We start from the raw sequence: 18154 nt of genomic DNA, 5'->3' as shown, positions 1-18154 counted from the left end.
TCAACAATGTAAATTTGGCAGCAGATATTTTGTTCTTGTAGTCTGTCAATCAATCTATGTTGTAGTAAATGAGTGTCAACTACTTAACAGGAGAGGGAAAATGTGAAAACTCAGGATTTGCGGTCAACTGGATTATCATGTTTGCTGAAAATAAACTTAAAATCTTATATACTTCATCATGTGTATTCCATCCCTTAAAATGCTTGAGGCTAGGAGAAAAAAAAACACACACAAAAAATCCTAATCCAGTTACAGAACAATTGTTGGTAGCAGGAAACACTGTGATTTGAGTCACCTTTGTTTCATCTCTGCAGTGATTGCATACCTGCCCACTCACCCAAAATGGCTGGGAGACTTGTGAATTCTGAGTGGATCTCCTAGATTCCCGGGAGAGCGCATTTCTTAGTGAAGTCATTGCGGAACAGGGCCAAATTTCGCTATTTGTTGCTCCCTGTCCCCATCCATCCTGTCACTTTACTTCACCTCTGGGAACTCCTCAAAGAGGGGTATCAAAAGTTGGTATGTATAAGTGATTCCATTTGCAAAGTGGTGGCCAGCACATATAGAGTATCCACCCTCTACTTCAGCTATCAGTGACCATTATTGATGAATACACTGCAGGAATAAGTGCAGTGGAGGTGTTTGACGTCACTCTATTGCTCCCTGCAAATCAGTGTGGTGACTGGGGAGGGAAGAAACATGAAAACAGAATAAATAAATGGGAAGTGAGAACTTTTTCTGTACCATTCCTATAATTGTGCTGTCTGAGAAGAGCTTCTCACCTCTCCTTTGTAGGGCTTCCACAATTTTATGTTGAAAACCCATGGGACCTGGAGATTGCTCAGGCAATAAATTCCACCCCATACTTTCTACATTGTAGCTTTGGATGTCTGAGTCTTATAAAAAAGCTGATTGATGGAAAGAACAAAAGAAAAGTGGTAATCAATCATGTTGTGGTGGAATAGTTTATTCAAAACCATAATTTATTAGGGTCTCTTTAAAATCATATAGAATTATTCCTATTAAAATAAAAAAGGGGAAAATAATGAAGTATGGATGCACTCTCAATCCACTATCCATTAAAAGTTTTCTATAGGTCAGGCTATTATTTCTCCCAAGTTAAATGTTAAAATTAAAACGGTAGTGTGATCAGTAATACTGAAAACTTTGTGTAAAAGATTTAAAACAGAGGAAAAAAAGACTTTACCCCTTAGCTCCTCAATACCTAATTAGTGCATTACAATTTTCTTAAAAAAAAAACTAGGGTGGTATGGTAATCTAGAATTTTGTATCTATTATCTCCCACCATTTATCTTAAGTTATATTCCACTTGGCAGTTACTACTATGTAGCCCCATTTGTGCCATGTTCGTGAGGAAGAAGGGAGTGGGCGAGAGGGGAATTGGGGAGGACAGCCTGGGCTTATACAGCCCACATGACTTCCCAGCATGTTTAGCTCCCACATGTACGAAGCATTATTACACACAAGTGTAACATTGTGATCTCATCACACATGGCCAGCTAAATCCGCTGTGTCTGTGGATCGCATGTGCACATACAGTCATGGCCAAAAGCTTTGAGAATGACACAAATATTTTTTTTTCACAAAGTCTGCTGCCTCAGTTTTTATGATGCAATTTGCATATACTCCAGAATGTCATGAAGAATGATCAGATGAATTGCAATTTATTTCAAAGTCCCCCGTTGCCATGACAATGAACTGAATCCCAAAAACAACATTTCCACTGCATTGCAGCCCTGCCACAAAAGGACCAGCTGACATCAAGTCAGTGATTCTCTCTTTAACACAGGTTAGAGTGTTGACGACTACAAAACTGGAGTTTACTCTGTCATGCTGATTTAGTTAGAATAATAGACTGGAAGCTTTAAAAGGAGGGTGGTGTTTGAAATCATTCTTCCTCTGTTAAACATGGTTATCTGCAAGGAAACACGTGCAGTCATCATTACTTGGCACAAAAAGGGCTTCACAGGCAAGGATGTTGCTGCTAGTTAGATTGCACCTAAATCAACCATTTATCGGATCATCAAGACCTTCAAAGAGAGAGGTTCAATAGTTGTGAAGAAGGCTTCAGGGCACCCGAGAACGTACAGCAAGCGCCAGGACCAACTCCTAAAGTTGATTTAGCTGCGGGATCGGGGCTCCACCAGTGCAGAGCTTTCTCAGGAATGGCAGCAGACAGGTGTGAGTGCATCTACATACACAGTGAGGCAAAGACTTTTGGAGGATGGCATGGTGTCAAGAAGGCCAGCAAAGAAGCCACTTCTCTCCAGGAAAAACATCAGACTGATATTCTGCAAAAGACACAGGGATTGGACTGCTGAGGACTGGGGTAAAGTCATTTTCTCTGAATTCCCTTTCAGATTATTTGGGGCATCTGGAAAAACACTTGTCCGGAGAAAGAAAGGTGAGTGTTACCATCAGGCCTGTGTCATGGCAACAGTAAAGCATCCTAAGACCATTCATGTGTGGGGTTGCTTCTCAGCCAAGGGAGTGGGCTCACTCATAATTTTGCCTAAGAACACAGCCATGAATAAATAATGGTACCAAAACTTCCTTCAAGAGCAACTTCACGCAACCATCCAAGAACAGTTTTGTGACAAACAATGCCTTTTCCAACATGATGGAGGACCTTGCCATGAGGCAAAAGTGCCTCGGGGATCAAAACATCAAAATTTTGGGTCCATGGCCACGAGGTCAATCATCAAGAGGCGGGTGGACAAACAGAAACGCACAAATTCTGACAAACTCCAAGTAGTAATTAGGCAAGAATGGGTGGCCATAAATCAGTATGTGGCCCAGAAGTTGATTGACAGCATGCCAGAGCGATTTGCAGAGGTTTACAAAAAAAAGGGTCAACACTGCAAATATTGACTCTTCGCATAAACTTAGTGTAAATGTCAATAAAAGCCTTTGATACTTATGAAATGCTTGTAATTTTACTTTAGTATACCATAGCAACATCTGACAAAAAGGTCTAAAAACTCTGAAGTAGCAAACTTTGTGAAAACCAATACTTGTGTCATTATCAAAACTTTTGGCCATGACTGTACACAGTGAAGATTGTGCACGTGCCTTTGGAGCTCGCATAGTGCAACGCAAGGGGGGGAGGAGAAGAGGAAGGTTAGAAGAGCTGTCCTGCCCTTCACACCTTATGGCCTTCACAATCTTTGAAATGTAAAGTTTGTTAGACAAATCTTTGTATATATCATGAACAGGGCCGCCACGAGGGGGGGGGTGGGTACTGATTAACCAGGCATGCCAGGGGGCCCGGCCTCGGCCCTCACTTTTAATGTTTGTTTGTTTTTTTTCATTTTTTTTTTTTTTTACTTTATTTTTATTCAAATTAAATTTTTTAAATCTGTGTTTTTTTTGCGCGGGGTGGGGTAGGGGTGGGGGCGCCAGTGCCGCGATCATGAGAGTGGGGCCGGCGTCTCTTTTACCTCCTCCATTTGCACTGAATGTCGTGCGTGGCGTCATCACGTCACGCCCGACATTCAGTGATGAGCGGCACAGAGGACCAATACAGAAGAGAGAAGACAAAAGAAAAGAGATGGAAGAAGCCAATACAAAGGTCAGTAAAAGAATAGAGGAAAGCAGAAAGACACAGGGTGATCAAGAAGGGGGGGGAGAAATGCACAGGGTGATGAAGAAGGGGAGGAGCAGCATGGTACAGAGTATGAAGAGGGGCAAAAGCAGCATGGCACAGTGTGATAAAGGGGGGCCAAGTGAAGGGGGGAAAAGCAGCATGGAGGGTGCAGTGTGATCATAAGGGGGCATAGTGTGGGTGTGATCAATGGGCACAGTGATCAAAAAGAGGCACAGCGTGGGGATTATGAAGGGGCACAGTAATGTTTGTGTGATGGCACAGGGAGTCAATGTAGTGTGTGTGAGGTAGGTGGCGGCTAATTAATGGGTGCTACAATCCACTTATCGGTTGACATCTTTTACCTTTATAGACTTACACCTACAAGAGTTAACTTGCCACCATACAATAAAGACACAGAGACTTGCTTTGGTGAAATGAAAGGTCAGAAATTTATTGAAAGATAAATATATTGAGAAGAAGTGGCATTATATAAGCAGACCAATCAGCCCCCAGGTCACACCCGTAAATTGTAATATCTGTTCTAATTATTTGGACATGTCTAGATGTTAAATGCCACTCTACCCCATTTGGCTCATTAGCTATGGCCCGCCCACCCACCTAAGCAGAGCCTCATAACCCCATAGGGTTATTCTCACTAATTGCCCAATCCCTTTAGGGGAGAGTGCCTACCATGCCTTGAATGTGACCAAATTGGCCGCTGATGGGGCTACTTACCGCCACAGCTAGGTTCCAGAAACCAGGAACCTAAGCCCGCCACCAACTGACCTCTCATAGCCAAAGAAAACTAAAAAATCTGCTCCCCAAAATAAGACATCCCATTCTCCAACAAGTGTACCCCATCTGATCTATAAAACTGTGTAAAATGGGCTTTCATTGCCGGATAGCTGATAAACTCACCCCTTACTTCCAAGAATATTTTTCACACTGCCCTGTTAACTTTCCCGCGGGCCTTTCTAATATGACTCGGTCTATCCGCTCCCCTCCAATTAATTCTAGAGATGATGTCTGACCAAATGAGGTGACTGCTGGCCAATGTAATTTAATTGCTCCAACCTCCAATTTGATACTATCAATGAGTTCCAAGTTATGAGTAAGGCCACTTTTACCGGCCCAAAAAATAAATGATTGTCCAGCCAACCAAATATTCTTGCCATCCTGCCGTGAACCTGCAACATGGAGTGAAATGCACATAAAACAAGACCATGACAAAATACATAGTAAATAAATAAATAAGAAATAAGAAAGAACACCACTACAGTCGCTAAACACAGGCGCTCCTTTTCTAAAAGAATGGGTCCCATAATCTGCCTTTTTCAGGCCGAGCCTAGTAACATAATTCTTAAAGACAGCAGAAAACTGAAAGAGGGTACCCATCACTGTGCCTAAGCCAATTACTACCAAAGCAGGGACCATATATCCTGATTGCGATGCAAGCTAATCCACCCCCTTCTACGAAACGGGTCAGTCTAATATCTATGAGAACGATAGCATAGCTTGTAAGATTCAACCATAACATACTCGTGAAGTAACCCAGACCCACTTTCAAATTTAGAAGAAGTCACCAACTCACTTATCCTGAAAGCTCTGAAAAAAAACCCCAAACATTGCAAAAGCCACCCGAAACAAAGCAGCCTCAAATGCATCGTTAGCAACTACCAAAATAATATTTAAAAGACCTGCTAACAATCCCTTATCAATAGAACTACGTCTATCTTCCACCGCAGGGGAAACCTAGCCCATCTACTTAAAGCCCTACAAACCAAAGCATGCTTAGTAACATCACGACTACAGTTAATCTGCAGAAAAAAGAAAATGCCTGCAGAGCCGATACCATATATGGCTTCGATTTACCTGCATGAAATGCCACACAAAAAGACAGGATGCGCTGCCGATCAGTCTTAGCTCCAGCCTCCCTTGATGAACAAAGCCCTTCCCAGGACGACCAAGCCTCCTGATATTTCTTCAAGGTGCCCTTCTTTAACGAATGTTTTGCAAGCTTCTGTATACCGGCCTTATAAGCTGTCAGCCCAAATCAGGGCATGAAACATCATTCGCTTCAGGGGCTAGTGCGTGAAACTTATGCCAATCAAATCTAGACAAAGCATCCACAATACCATTAGCAGACACAGGCACATGCCTTGCCCAAAAGATAATGTTAAATGTTAAGCATTTAAGAACCAAATGTCTCAATAACCTCAAAGCAGGCGGGGAGGTAGCCTTTTGATTATGGATAGCATGCACAACCCCCATATTATCACACCAGAAAATGATGCCTCTTTTGCTACGGCTATCACCCCACAATTCCATTGCCACAATAATTGGGAACAATTCCAACAACAAGAGATTTCTTGTGAGATCCACCTGCCACCAAGAAAGGGGCTACGATTCCGCACACCACTCCCAGACCAGGTAAGCACCAAAACCAGAAGAGCCGGCCGCTTCTGTAAACAGTTGAAGCTCAACATTATTGGTGGCAGGCGAAGTCCACAAACAAACCCCACTAACATTCTCCAAGAACAGGAGCCACATAACCAAATCATCCCTAATCTCCTTGAATATCCTTACAAAATGACGGGCTTTTATAACACCAACTGTAGCACTCTCCAACTTACGATAAAAACCCTATCCATGGGGATAACACAACAAACAAAATTAAGCAGACCAAGCAGCGATTGAACTTGCTTTAACTGCATCTTACACTCACCCTGAAAGGAGTCAATCCCACCCCTTAACTTAGCCATCATAGGAAGCCACAACACCCCGCTATAATGTCAATTTCAATACCAAAGTATGACAATTTCTCCGTCGGACCTTCCGACTTGTCCACCACCACTGGAACTCCCATGACTCTAAACAATGACTGAGCGGAAAATAACAAATCCTGGTATATCATGGAATCATTTGTCCAAATGAACAAGAAATCATCTAGGTAATGGGCCACACCCTGATGTCCCAACCCAGCAACAATACACCAATGAAGAAAAGTGCTAAAACACTCAAGAAAGCACAAAACACAGAACAACCCATAGGCAAACATTAATCCGCATAATAACCACCCGGCAAACAAAACCCCATGTACCTAAAGGAAGATGGATGCAAAGGCAGAGGCCTGAAAGCTGACTCAATTTCAAGTTTCACCAGCAATGCACCAGCCCTGCAACACTGCACTGTCCACAAGCCGTCTTCAAAGGATAGATACACCACCGAGCGGCCGTAGATGCGGCTTCCGCATTAGAAGCGCGCCCTCGAAAGGCTTACTCACCAATACCAGAGCGTGATTCTTTTTTAGAATAGAAAAAAAGGGGGGGCGGTTTTTACAGGGGGGGATAAAAAAGGGGGGGTAAGAGAGGGGAATAAAAAGGAATGGGGAAAGGAAGGAAAGAAAGAGGTAAGAAGGGGAATGAAAAACAGAGGGGTGGATGGAAAGGATGAGGAAACATAGAAACAAAACACGGAGAAAGGACATTAAATGAAAAGTAAAATAAAACAATGAAAAACACTTCACAATATAGACTCACCAAACTAGCAGAGCAGGATATACTCACCAGAAACTCTCCAGACGGCAAGAGGAAGTTAACTGCTCTTCCTATACCTTATAATCCTTCCCAGATATAATCCTTCCCCCTTTGCTCACCACTGATTGACTGGCTATCGTCATTCCACCCAGCTAAATTAACTCTCGCTATACCCAATACTCTTTCTCTTACATGCACCCTCAGTGTTTATATTTTTTCGTGCTAATACCAACACTCTGTTATTCTTTTGTTTGTGCGGTGATGGTGGGGCAATGTAATAGTGCGGAATATGGGGTGGTTTGGGGTCTATTGAATGTGGGGGTCAGTTTGGGGAGAATGAGGTATTTTAATGTTGGGGCTGGAGGAAGGTCTAATAATTAATCGTGGTTGCTATTGATTTAACACCGGGGCTGGTTGAAATTTTCTAAGTGTACCTATTTTTTTCCAAGCCGCAACTAAAGAAACCTGCAGCCACAGGTTGTGAAAGTGAAAAGAACAGGTAGGAGAGAGCAGGAGGGTCTGTGAAATGTTGTGATTCTAGTGGGACGATCCCAATTTTCGGTGACTGTTCTGCCCAATGTAAGGTGCAGGCCAAGACTTTGAACTCTTTATGTACACACGGCATTCTTTATATACTACACTGTAGTGCTAGATGTCCTGAAAGCCGGGAGTGCTGGGACAAATGTCATGCTCTGGCGAATTCATAGCCTAGCGCTTTTCACCTGCTAGCCATGCCCCAATTAGGCATAGCCACGCCCCCAAAGCTATGACCACAAACACTTCTAATTTTGCATCAGCGCAAATTTTTTTACCATGCTCAACTTCTTGGGGCCCCATGAAGTTGTTGTACCGGGGCAGTGAATTCCTCTTGGCAGCCCAGATATGTTCGTACATATTGTCTAGGTTAACTCTGAGACATTTATTTGTCTCAGTGTTCTTAGCATAGGGTATATCTTGACGTGTTTGTTTGTTTTTAATGCTAAATTAAAGTTACATGGCATATAAATAATAGGCAACTGCAATGATATTGCACGATAAAGGCCACAGTTTTATTAATTTAAAACACAACAGATAACTTTTTAGCATCTATTCGAAACATTGAAAACCAATAATTGACCAATTAGAAAAATCTTTTCAAAATAAATGATTTAGGCTTAACCTGTAATATGCAACATGGGAGACCATATGGCACTAAAATACTCCTAAAAAAACGTTCTGGGCATCCCAGCTAAAATTGTAAACCATTCCAACGTCCCAGAGACCAATGCACATTTATTAAGCTATAACTATTTTTTACTAAATTATAATTCCCAAAATGAACAGGTTACTACTCTTTGTGTTGTGGGGGTGTATACGGGGGTATGCCATACCGTCACTTCTCCTATTGCCTACAATGTAAAACTATCACATTCCATATACTTACATTCCCATTACATTTTTCATACCGCCCCTTCTAAATTTCCATACAGTCACTTCTACATGTCCATTTTAACCATTGTATATACACATATCAGACACAACATTAAACCCACTGACAAGTGATTATCTCGTTACAATTGCATCTGTCAAGGAGTGAGATATATTGGGCGGCAAGTGAAAAGTCAGATCTTGAAGTTGATGTGTCGGATGCAATAAAAATGGGCAAGCGCAAGGATCTGATATAGAAATTAGAACAAAAGTGCACCAACTGTACGTACTTCTGTATATGCAGCTTGGGATAGGCGCAACACAATATACTCTTACATTATCAAGTAGTTCATGTAGTTCAATATTCCCAGTGCTCAAAAAAATATGTTTGATATATCGTAGTGCTTATTTTGTTGGTAAATGAAAGTTCCCACGTAATTGATATTAATTATAGGTAATTGGATGGGTGAGAATAATAGCACAGTTTAAATTGTAAATCATGTGGAGCAAAGGGTTGTAAGGACAATGTCTGGAATCACAATACAATTTAGTATAAGCAACATGTGCACAATATATATCAGGGATAAGAATACTAGGTTTTATTATTGTTCAATCAATAAAGAATGTAATCACAGTGGGTTATCTCAAGGCGCATCGGTGTGGAAAAAAAGAAGATAATGCAAAAAAGTATCTGATATTATCTGTTCTTCTGCCGTTAATAACACTCCATGAAATATAAATAATAATAATAAATATTCCCACTACTAATATCATTCTACAATACCACAATTCTCAGCACTATTCATTACCACTCATATAAATGCTAAGCATATCATTAGCAACCACTATGCAATCTAATTACACACATTCAACTGCATTATCAACATCTCCTGTGAACGAGTGATGACAATTAGCTAAACGATTCCCATGTGAAAATCTTGATTAACACCGACTATATAGGAAGAATACTGAAGATTCACATCCACACACTGTAAATAGTTTGCAGATCTCTAATCAGTCATTTAATTGTAAAGGTGCTTTTACAACGGATTCCACAAGGAAGTGGACTTCACCATACAAGTAGCTCCCTGATGCTATTAATTAATAAGAGCTGTTATGGTAAGCAACATGCTAGCAGTGAGTATCCAAATCTGAATGGGGACTTGTATATTACACTAGCCACCAGGTATATATTGTATACCAGCCACCACAAAATGTGGCATTTATTGTACATTAGCTACCAGAGAAAAGTGTTGTGAACATTAGCCACCAGAGACTGGGCTCTTTATTGTAGACTAGGCTGTCAGAGAGTGGGTTATGTATTGTACACAAGCAACTAGTTAATTGGCTCTGTGTTATATACATGTTACATTCTAGCCACTAGGGTTCTGCATCTTCTACTAGCCAATCAAATGGTTTACATTACACTCAAGACAGGGTTTTAGACTGTTCATTAACCACCAGAGATAACATCTGTATTTTACATGAGCCACCAGAGAATGTGGTCTGTACTGTTTTAACATTTTTTTTACAGGAAATAAATAATTGCAGTTGTCTTGTAGATAGGACTTGGTCATATGCAGCATAGAAAGGTTGGCACAAAACGTGTTCTCTTTACTCCTTATGTAGTCAATCTAAGTGTTAGTGGACTTAAAAGCAAATAACAAAGCGACAGAAGATACACACTTTTATAGACTGCTTTAAGTGTCTCAATATGCTGTATATAAATAGTTTCTGTCTTGTTAATGATAGTAATAACATAATCGTATAGACAGTTGTGTCATATTTATTTGTTTGTTTGTTTTTTAGTTTGCTATGGAGCCCAACTATTTGCACATATGGCCAAGAAATACATTTATGATGATTGCACTGCCTAATTTGGTATGTGATGGAGTCTGAATGTCCTATGTTTGTTATTTGTTGTCAGTAAACCTGTATTTAGATGCAGGAATCAGTATCTTTCATTTCAAAGTGTGGCAAGCACAGCTGAGTCAAGTTCACTGAGATGCAGTCAGGTGATTGCTGACATCACAGAGGCAGGGATTTGAACTCCCAAACAGTATTTAAACCTACACGGTCTGTTATTCTCTGCCAGAGTATCAGCATTGCTTTAAAGTGTCTGAGCATGTTATCCTTATTATTGTCCCAGCTTGTTCCTGTATTTGTGAAACTTGGATCCTGACTTTATACTGCACTGACTTGATTTAAAGTTTAGCTTCTCCTGACTATTGCTCTGCTTGTTGATTATGTTTGTTTACCCTGTATCCTGCTGATCTTGGCTAGTCTGACTATTCTGCCTTCAGAGCCAGGGCCATCTTTCCCATTGGGCACGCTGAGCAACTGCTCGGGGGCCACATAGGCAGGGCTCTGAAATAAGCTCTGTAAACAAAAATAGGAAAAAAACCCATCCCTTTTCTTGCGGTCACGTAGTGGCGATCTGGCTCCCTCCGTTTCCCTCCTCCCCGCTGTGCTCACACTGAATGCCGGGCATGACATCACATCCGGTATTTTCAGTGAGGAGCGCTGCACAGAGGAGATACGACGCGACGGACAAGCAAGTGAGGAAGAACGGAAACAGAAATGTAGAAAAAGAAAAAGAAGAATGCGATAGAAAGGCAAGTGAAGTGGGACAAATAGAAGAATAATGGAAGGCACAGTCACATTATCTAATACAGTGGTGTGGGGGCTGGGGGAGGGAGACCAGAAGGCGCATGATGAAAGTGGCAAATAAAAGAATAATGGAGAGCACAGTATCTAAAACAGGAGCAGGGGGAGACCAGAAGCATGATGAATGGGACAAACAGGAAAATAATAAAGGGCACAGTATCTGATTCAGGGGTGGGATGCAGGGAGATGACCAGAAGGTACATGATGAAGGGGGCAAATAGAAGAATAATGGAGGGCACAGTATTTCATACATGGGGGGGGGGAACCAGAAGCATGATGAAGGGGAACAAGTAGGAAAGTAATAAAGTGCACAGTATCTGATACTGGGGCAGGGGGAGGTAGACCAGAGGGCACATGATGAAGGGGGCAAATAGAAGAATATTGGAGGGCACAGTATCTGATACATGGGCGGGGGGGACCAGAAGCATGATGAAGGGAACAAGTAGGAAAGTAATAAAGGGCACAGTGTCTAATACTGGGGCGGGGAGAGGTAGACCAGAAGGTGCATGATGAATGGGACAAATAGGAAAAATAATAAAGGCCACAGTGTCTGATTCAGTGTCAGGAAAGGGGGGGGGGCAGAATCATGATGAAGGGGACAAACAGCAGCACAGTGTGTGATACAGGGGGAGACCAGAAGCATGAGGAAGGGAGACAAACGGGAGCATAATGGGAGGCACAGTGTGTAATACAGGGGCAGACCAGAAGATTGTGAAGTACTGAGAACATGCCCTTACTATACAAGTACACTCCCTTCTATTCCTGTGAGTGGTTGTGTAGGTAGGGGCCCCAGTGCACTGCTTTGCCCGGGGGCCCATAATGTTGTTAAGATGGCCCTGTTCAGAGCTACTTAGTTGTAGTGCTCTGACCACCATACTAAGGGCTAGTTCAGTGGTTACTACTCAGAGGGATGGATTTGGCTGCATGTAGTAACTTAGATTCCGTACCACAGCTCTCTGGTTGTGTCAACCTTAATTGGTGCTGTGTCCACAACCCCGGTCCTGATAGTTGTGCAATAATGTAAATATTAAAGCATGGAGTGTTGTGCTACTTTTGTTTGTAATCCTCTTTGTAATAATGTACCTCAATTATAATAATATTAGAAGTGCAAACAAAGCTGTGATTTAACATGACACATAGTAGTTGTTTCTGAAATTTATTTTTCTTAATACATGATGAAACACATTATTAGTTACTACCTACTTATAGTGAAGGTTTATATCTTCCAACATTTCTAAATGTAAACTTTGATAAATTAGGCTCATTTCAGGCAGGGTCTCACCATTTTCTGGGAAGCCGTGCCCTTTTGGTCGCCGCGTCGGGGTAAGTATTGTTGTGGTAGTCCGCATCGATATGCTGACTACCACCGGCCCTTTGTAGATGCCAAAAATTGTGACTGTGAGCAGATATGGTATTTACAATCAGCCTTTTTAATTGTAATATATCTGAAATGTCCATAGCACAGTAGAACAGTACAGTAGAGTCCTGAGACATTTTTGCTATTAGGTTTAACTCTTGCACAAAATTTCCCACCTTCAGCTAATGATGTTTTATTTTCTACCTCCAGGATAAATCTTTTACATGTACGCTCTTCATGCCATTTGAAGACTTTGAAAAACTCTGCACAGAAGACCAAGTACTGGATTTCTTCAGGACATATTTTCCAGACTCTGTAGATTTAATTGGACAGTAAGTGTGGTTTTGAGATTTTTTTAGAACTATTTAAGCTTTAGGAGATTTAGGTACAGTAATTTAATAGATTATGTTTCATCATCTAAATGAAGATGAACACATCTGAGGAAAGGCTGAGTACTGGAATATATTACAATGTATAGCAAGGAACATAGGAGGAGCTCTGCACTGTCAGGCCCCATATCAAAGTTTGGGTAGGGGTAACCTCCTGGGTCCCCTGCTCTGAATAGAGTACAGAGAGGGTGCCTTTACTGAGCATCTACATATGGTACATATGTCACACAGAAGAGGACGCTGCTCTGCTCTGTTGGAGCAGAGCTGTAGCCTCTGGGGTTGAGGTGGTGCCCAGCAGATCAAGTCTCTCGCAGGGGCCTCAGAGTGGCAGCACCGCATTGCCCCTCCACCTCCGGGCCACCTGCACCGACTGTAGTTCCACCACTGCCAATGAAGCAGGGATCTTGTTTACAATTTTAAAATACTCAACAGAAAACTCCAGTGTGAAAGGTTACATTAATCAAATATTTTAAGTAAAAAAAATTATGGCTGCATCTTTAAATTGTATACATAATATATTTTACATAAAAATAAAGTATACTTGCCCATGTTTGTACTGTCCTAAATAAATGTGTTGATGTGGCCCAGATTAATCACACAGAAACCTAGCCCACTGCCAAGGCCTAACTATGTTAATAATCCCCAAAGAAATTAAATTGTTTTATAGTTGATTCGGGTGGTCTTTACAGAGGCATATTAAGTTCTTAGGAGCACTTCCAGTGTAACATTAAAGTTTAACTAAGCTGCTCCTTCTTATCAGAACTGTACAGTGAAGTAGTTTTTCCCAGGTCTCCATCATATCTGTGAAAATGGGTAGCCGTTTATTTGGCTGATTATAAGTGTTAACCATTCAAATAAGTTTGCCAGATTAGGTCCAAAAGGAAGTTATAAGCACTCTCTTTGTGGCCACTATTGGTTTGTATGGTCACACGTCTATAGACTGCTGGTGCAGCATCAGCTTTTGTTTCAGTGTACAGTTTTTGACATTCCTCTAAGGGGAAGGAGCAGCTGCCTTAAAATTTAACATTTAACTGCCAGTGCTCCTTTAAAACAACACTCACGGTTAACTGTAGGAGTGCTGCCTTTTTGTCATTCTAAGATGTCAGTTGAAAATGTGTGGGGAGCACCAATAAGAAGCTGAAAGTTTCCCATTCGTCCATATGGTCACACATCCCTTTGGCAGCTTGAGCTCTGTGACAAATGGTAGACACATTGGAGACTACTTAAGAGAAGTAATGGGCACCCTGATATATTTTGGGGGCTGAATGATGCGGCCCTCACCCTTTCAAAAGGGTCACACATTACCCTTTTTCTCAGTAGTAATACATTTAATCGATAGAGACACATATGTGCCATAATATATCAACAAGCATTTAAAACAAGTGATACAAACCACAACAAACAAATTGTCACCCCAGCTCTTTCCTACTTTATTGTCCAGTTTAAGGTTTGGAGGATCCCTAGGGATGCCTGTCCAGCACTTTAAACATCTGTTGCTCTCTTCCAATTTTAGGATGACACCCTCGTAAACAGCAACAAGCTTTGACATAAATATTTATTATATAATGCTTATACATATACAAATTCTCAAAAATGTATATTACCTCTTGTTCTCCAACATGTTATTATTAATTGTGTATAATCACATTATTTTTATTATTGCGATTTCTATACTTATTGTCCTAACATTTCCATTTTATAGGGACAACTTAAAAAAAGACTTCTTCCTATTACCACCACAAGCATTGATCTCTGTTAAATGTTCATCATTTTGCTTGGATAGCAAATGTGTCATAATGGGAGATGCAGCACATGCAGTTGTGCCTTTCTATGGACAAGGAATGAATGCTGTGAGTTATACTTATGCAACTAAATTAAAATATGCAGTAGCTAGCATCAAAATCACTAGACTCTCAATTCCCCGGAGCGTCACATATGTTCAAGCACTCCTGACTTTCAGGACATCTAGCACCACAGTGTAGTATACAAAGAATGCAGTGTGTACACAAACAGTTTGGTCTTGGCCTACACCTTACATTGGGCACAACACTCACCAAAAATTGTCATTGTCCCTACTAGAATCACAACATTTCACACACTCTGCTGCTCTCTCCTACCTGTTCTTCTCACTTTCTCCACCTGTGGCTGCTGGTTTCTTTAGTTGCGGCTTGTCTGGATCCTGGAATGTTGAAGGACCTATTTTGAAAAAAAAATGGCTACATTTAGAAAATTACAGCCAGCCCCGGCATTAAATCAATAGCACTCACGATTAATAATTAGGCCTTCCTCCAGCCCCAACATTAAAATAATACTATTCACATTTAATAAATAAACCTATTCCCTTCCTGCAAACAGCAATACCTATTTCCCGCAACCATCACTGCCATTAAATAATTCATAGTCACATTTAATAAATGGACCTCATTCTCCCAAAACTCACACCTATATTCAATAGCCTCCAAACCACCCCATCTTAAATTAATAATCCCCACTATTAAATTGCCTCACCATCACCCTACAAACAAAATCGCGCCCATTAATTAGCTGCCACCTACCTCACACACACTACATTGCAACAAGCCCCCTGTGCCATCACACACACAATACTGTGCCCCTTCATCACAACTACACTGTGCCCCCTTATGATCACACTGCACCCTCCATGCTGCTTTCCCCCCTTCTTTTTTACTTTGTGCCTCTCTCCCCTTTTTTTTCCTCTGTGACTCTCTCCCCCATTATCTTTCCTCTGTGACTCTCTCCCCCATTATCTTTCCTCTGTGACTCTCTCCCCCATTATCTTTCCTCTGTGCCTTTCTCCCCCATTATCTTTCCTCTGTGACTCTCTCCCCCATTATCTTTCCTCTGTGACTCTCTCCCTTCTTTATAGCACTGTCCCTTTCTGTTTTTCCCCCTTGCCTCTCCGATTCTTTGCTCACCTTATGTCAGCTTCTTTCTTTTCTTTTCTGTCTTCTCTTCTCTCTTCTTTCTTCATGCTTGGTCCCCCTGGCTGCGGCGCTCCTCACTGACTGACGGGCGTGACTTGATGACGCCACGCCCGGCAGTCAGTGTGAATGAAGCAGAGAGGAGGAGTGCAGCTGTCACGTGAGTATGTATTTTTATTTTATTTTTTCCTTACAACTCCCCCCACCAACGATCGAGGCGGACGCTTACCCCCCCCCCTACCCCACGCGGAGGGAAAAAGAAAAAAAAATCCACAGGGAATGAAAAAAAAATAATATTTTTTTTAATTAACAGTGAGGGCCCGGCCCGGGCCCCCTGGCATGGCTGGGCCCGGGTAAAATGTACCCGCTCCCCCCCCCCCCCCTCTCAGCGGCTCTGCTTGGCAGCCCTGAATATATCTAGGCCTAGCAAACAAAATCCACTCTATAACCAATATTCACATCAGTAGAATTTAGGAGCCTAGACAATGGCAGTATATTTGTTATTGACATCATGTAAAGGGTACTTTGTTATGTTATAACCAATTTTTCCATTTGCGCTAGGTGCTGTTTAAACCTATTTTTATTCATTCAAGTATTTACATACATTTGTTAACTAAGTTTAGTCTTTTTTTAGTACTATATTACTTTTGTTCTATTATTGATTCTATTGAAACATTTACCCCCTATTGGAGTGACTTATTAATTTTTAATATTTGATGTCTTTTTGTATATAAAATTATTTGGTTTAATTGGTGTTTGAAATATGTGCAGCTTTGAAACAGTGAAAGAATTCATTGGGTATTTTCATTTAATTAACAGCTAGATATTATCCACTAAGGGGAGGGGTCTATTAATGTATTACCTTTGACATTGAAATTATGTAATCCTTTAATTTAATTTAAAAGAGTCACACGATAACATATAACACACAATTATAGTATGATACTAGTCTCCTTATAGACTATCCTGTGGTATCTGTTTCAGACTTAATACATTATAACAAGACTCCTCGACCGTCCACTCTCAGCATGGTAGCAGTCATGCTTTACCATCACCACACTAATGAATTTTTTTTGTCTGCCTGCCAAAAAAGTCATCTTCTCAAACAGTCCTTGAGCACTGAGGCATCTTAATCTAAGGGAGCCTGTCATGACTTTTAGCGTTGTCATGAATATGGCTCTGTCCTGTCCTTTGAGTTGGAATTTTATGTACTCTATGAGGCCTCTGGAACGGACCCTAAGGCACTCTGCATAACCTCAACATTGCAGATTCCCATTCGCCCCCCATAGGGTTGCGAAAATAAGTCCATGATATTGCGGCATCGTATTAATTATTAACATAAAAAATGCGCAGCCGCAGAGAGCCGCAATTTTATCCGGTAATTGAATATGTCCCCAAACTAGTTAATATAGACTCATACTGTAGACTCATGATTGAGGCTTGACATCTTAATGTGAATGGCTTCATATCCTCTATACAGTGCTGCCTAATATGATCATAAGTGCTATGTAAATAAATGATAAATAGTAACATTTATTTAATATTGAATTAATGCATTTTTATTTTCCCAGGGCTTCGAAGATTGCCTTGTATTTTCTGAATTAATGGAACAATACAAAAATGATTTCAGTAAGAATTCTTACAATACATACTATTACTTGGGACCAGCTGCTCAAATGTCCAAACTACATTGTACTACTTCACCTATCTTGCAAAATAATAACATATAGCAATAATATCTTTCTAGGAATCTGCATCCCTGAATTTTCCAGACTCAGGGTTCCTGATGCACATGCAATTTCAGATCTGGCAATGTACAATTACAAAGAGGTAGGTTGTCAACTATTTTTCATTAATATTTTCAAGCTTTAAACTTATGATCTTAGCTGTAAAAACAATTCTAAACAATATTGTTGAACAGTTTTGAAAACTAGTGGTGCAATGGAAAAATTGTTGCTTACAAGAATCAATCAAAGTATTCTTCTTTCTCTGGTTTACATGAACTAATAAATGAAATCAAGCATCTAAAGTTGAAAACAGACACAGGTCCATTATGTTCAACCTTTCATAAATTTAATTGTGTTTATGAAAAATAAAAGCGAAAAAAAAAGTGACAATCAGATAATCCGTGGGTTAATCACCTCCATAATGTTCTCTGTTAATTATAGCTACATATATACTATATAATCTAAGTCCCTCACAATTTCAGTTTATTCCAATTGTATTCAATTTAATGTGTAAGTTGCATA

General features: G+C 40.7%; 1 protein-coding gene across 2 annotated transcripts in view; it reads left to right on the top strand.

The window, feature by feature from the left end:
- The window catches only part of KMO (kynurenine 3-monooxygenase), a 106561-nt gene that overhangs the window by 48014 nt on the left and 40393 nt on the right, over positions 1-18154 (top strand). For both annotated transcript variants that reach the window (XM_075200697.1, XM_075200698.1), the window contains exons 9-13: positions 10360-10431; positions 12785-12906; positions 14666-14813; positions 17477-17534; positions 17653-17735. In XM_075200697.1, coding sequence (XP_075056798.1) covers positions 10360-10431; positions 12785-12906; positions 14666-14813; positions 17477-17534; positions 17653-17735 — 483 coding nt within the window. The remainder of the gene's footprint in view (positions 1-10359; positions 10432-12784; positions 12907-14665; positions 14814-17476; positions 17535-17652; positions 17736-18154) is intronic.

Source organism: Mixophyes fleayi, chromosome 3, assembly GCF_038048845.1.
Source record: "Mixophyes fleayi isolate aMixFle1 chromosome 3, aMixFle1.hap1, whole genome shotgun sequence".
NCBI classification, from domain to species: Eukaryota; Metazoa; Chordata; class Amphibia; order Anura; family Limnodynastidae; genus Mixophyes; species Mixophyes fleayi.
This window is presented reverse-complemented; position numbering and strand designations above follow the sequence as displayed.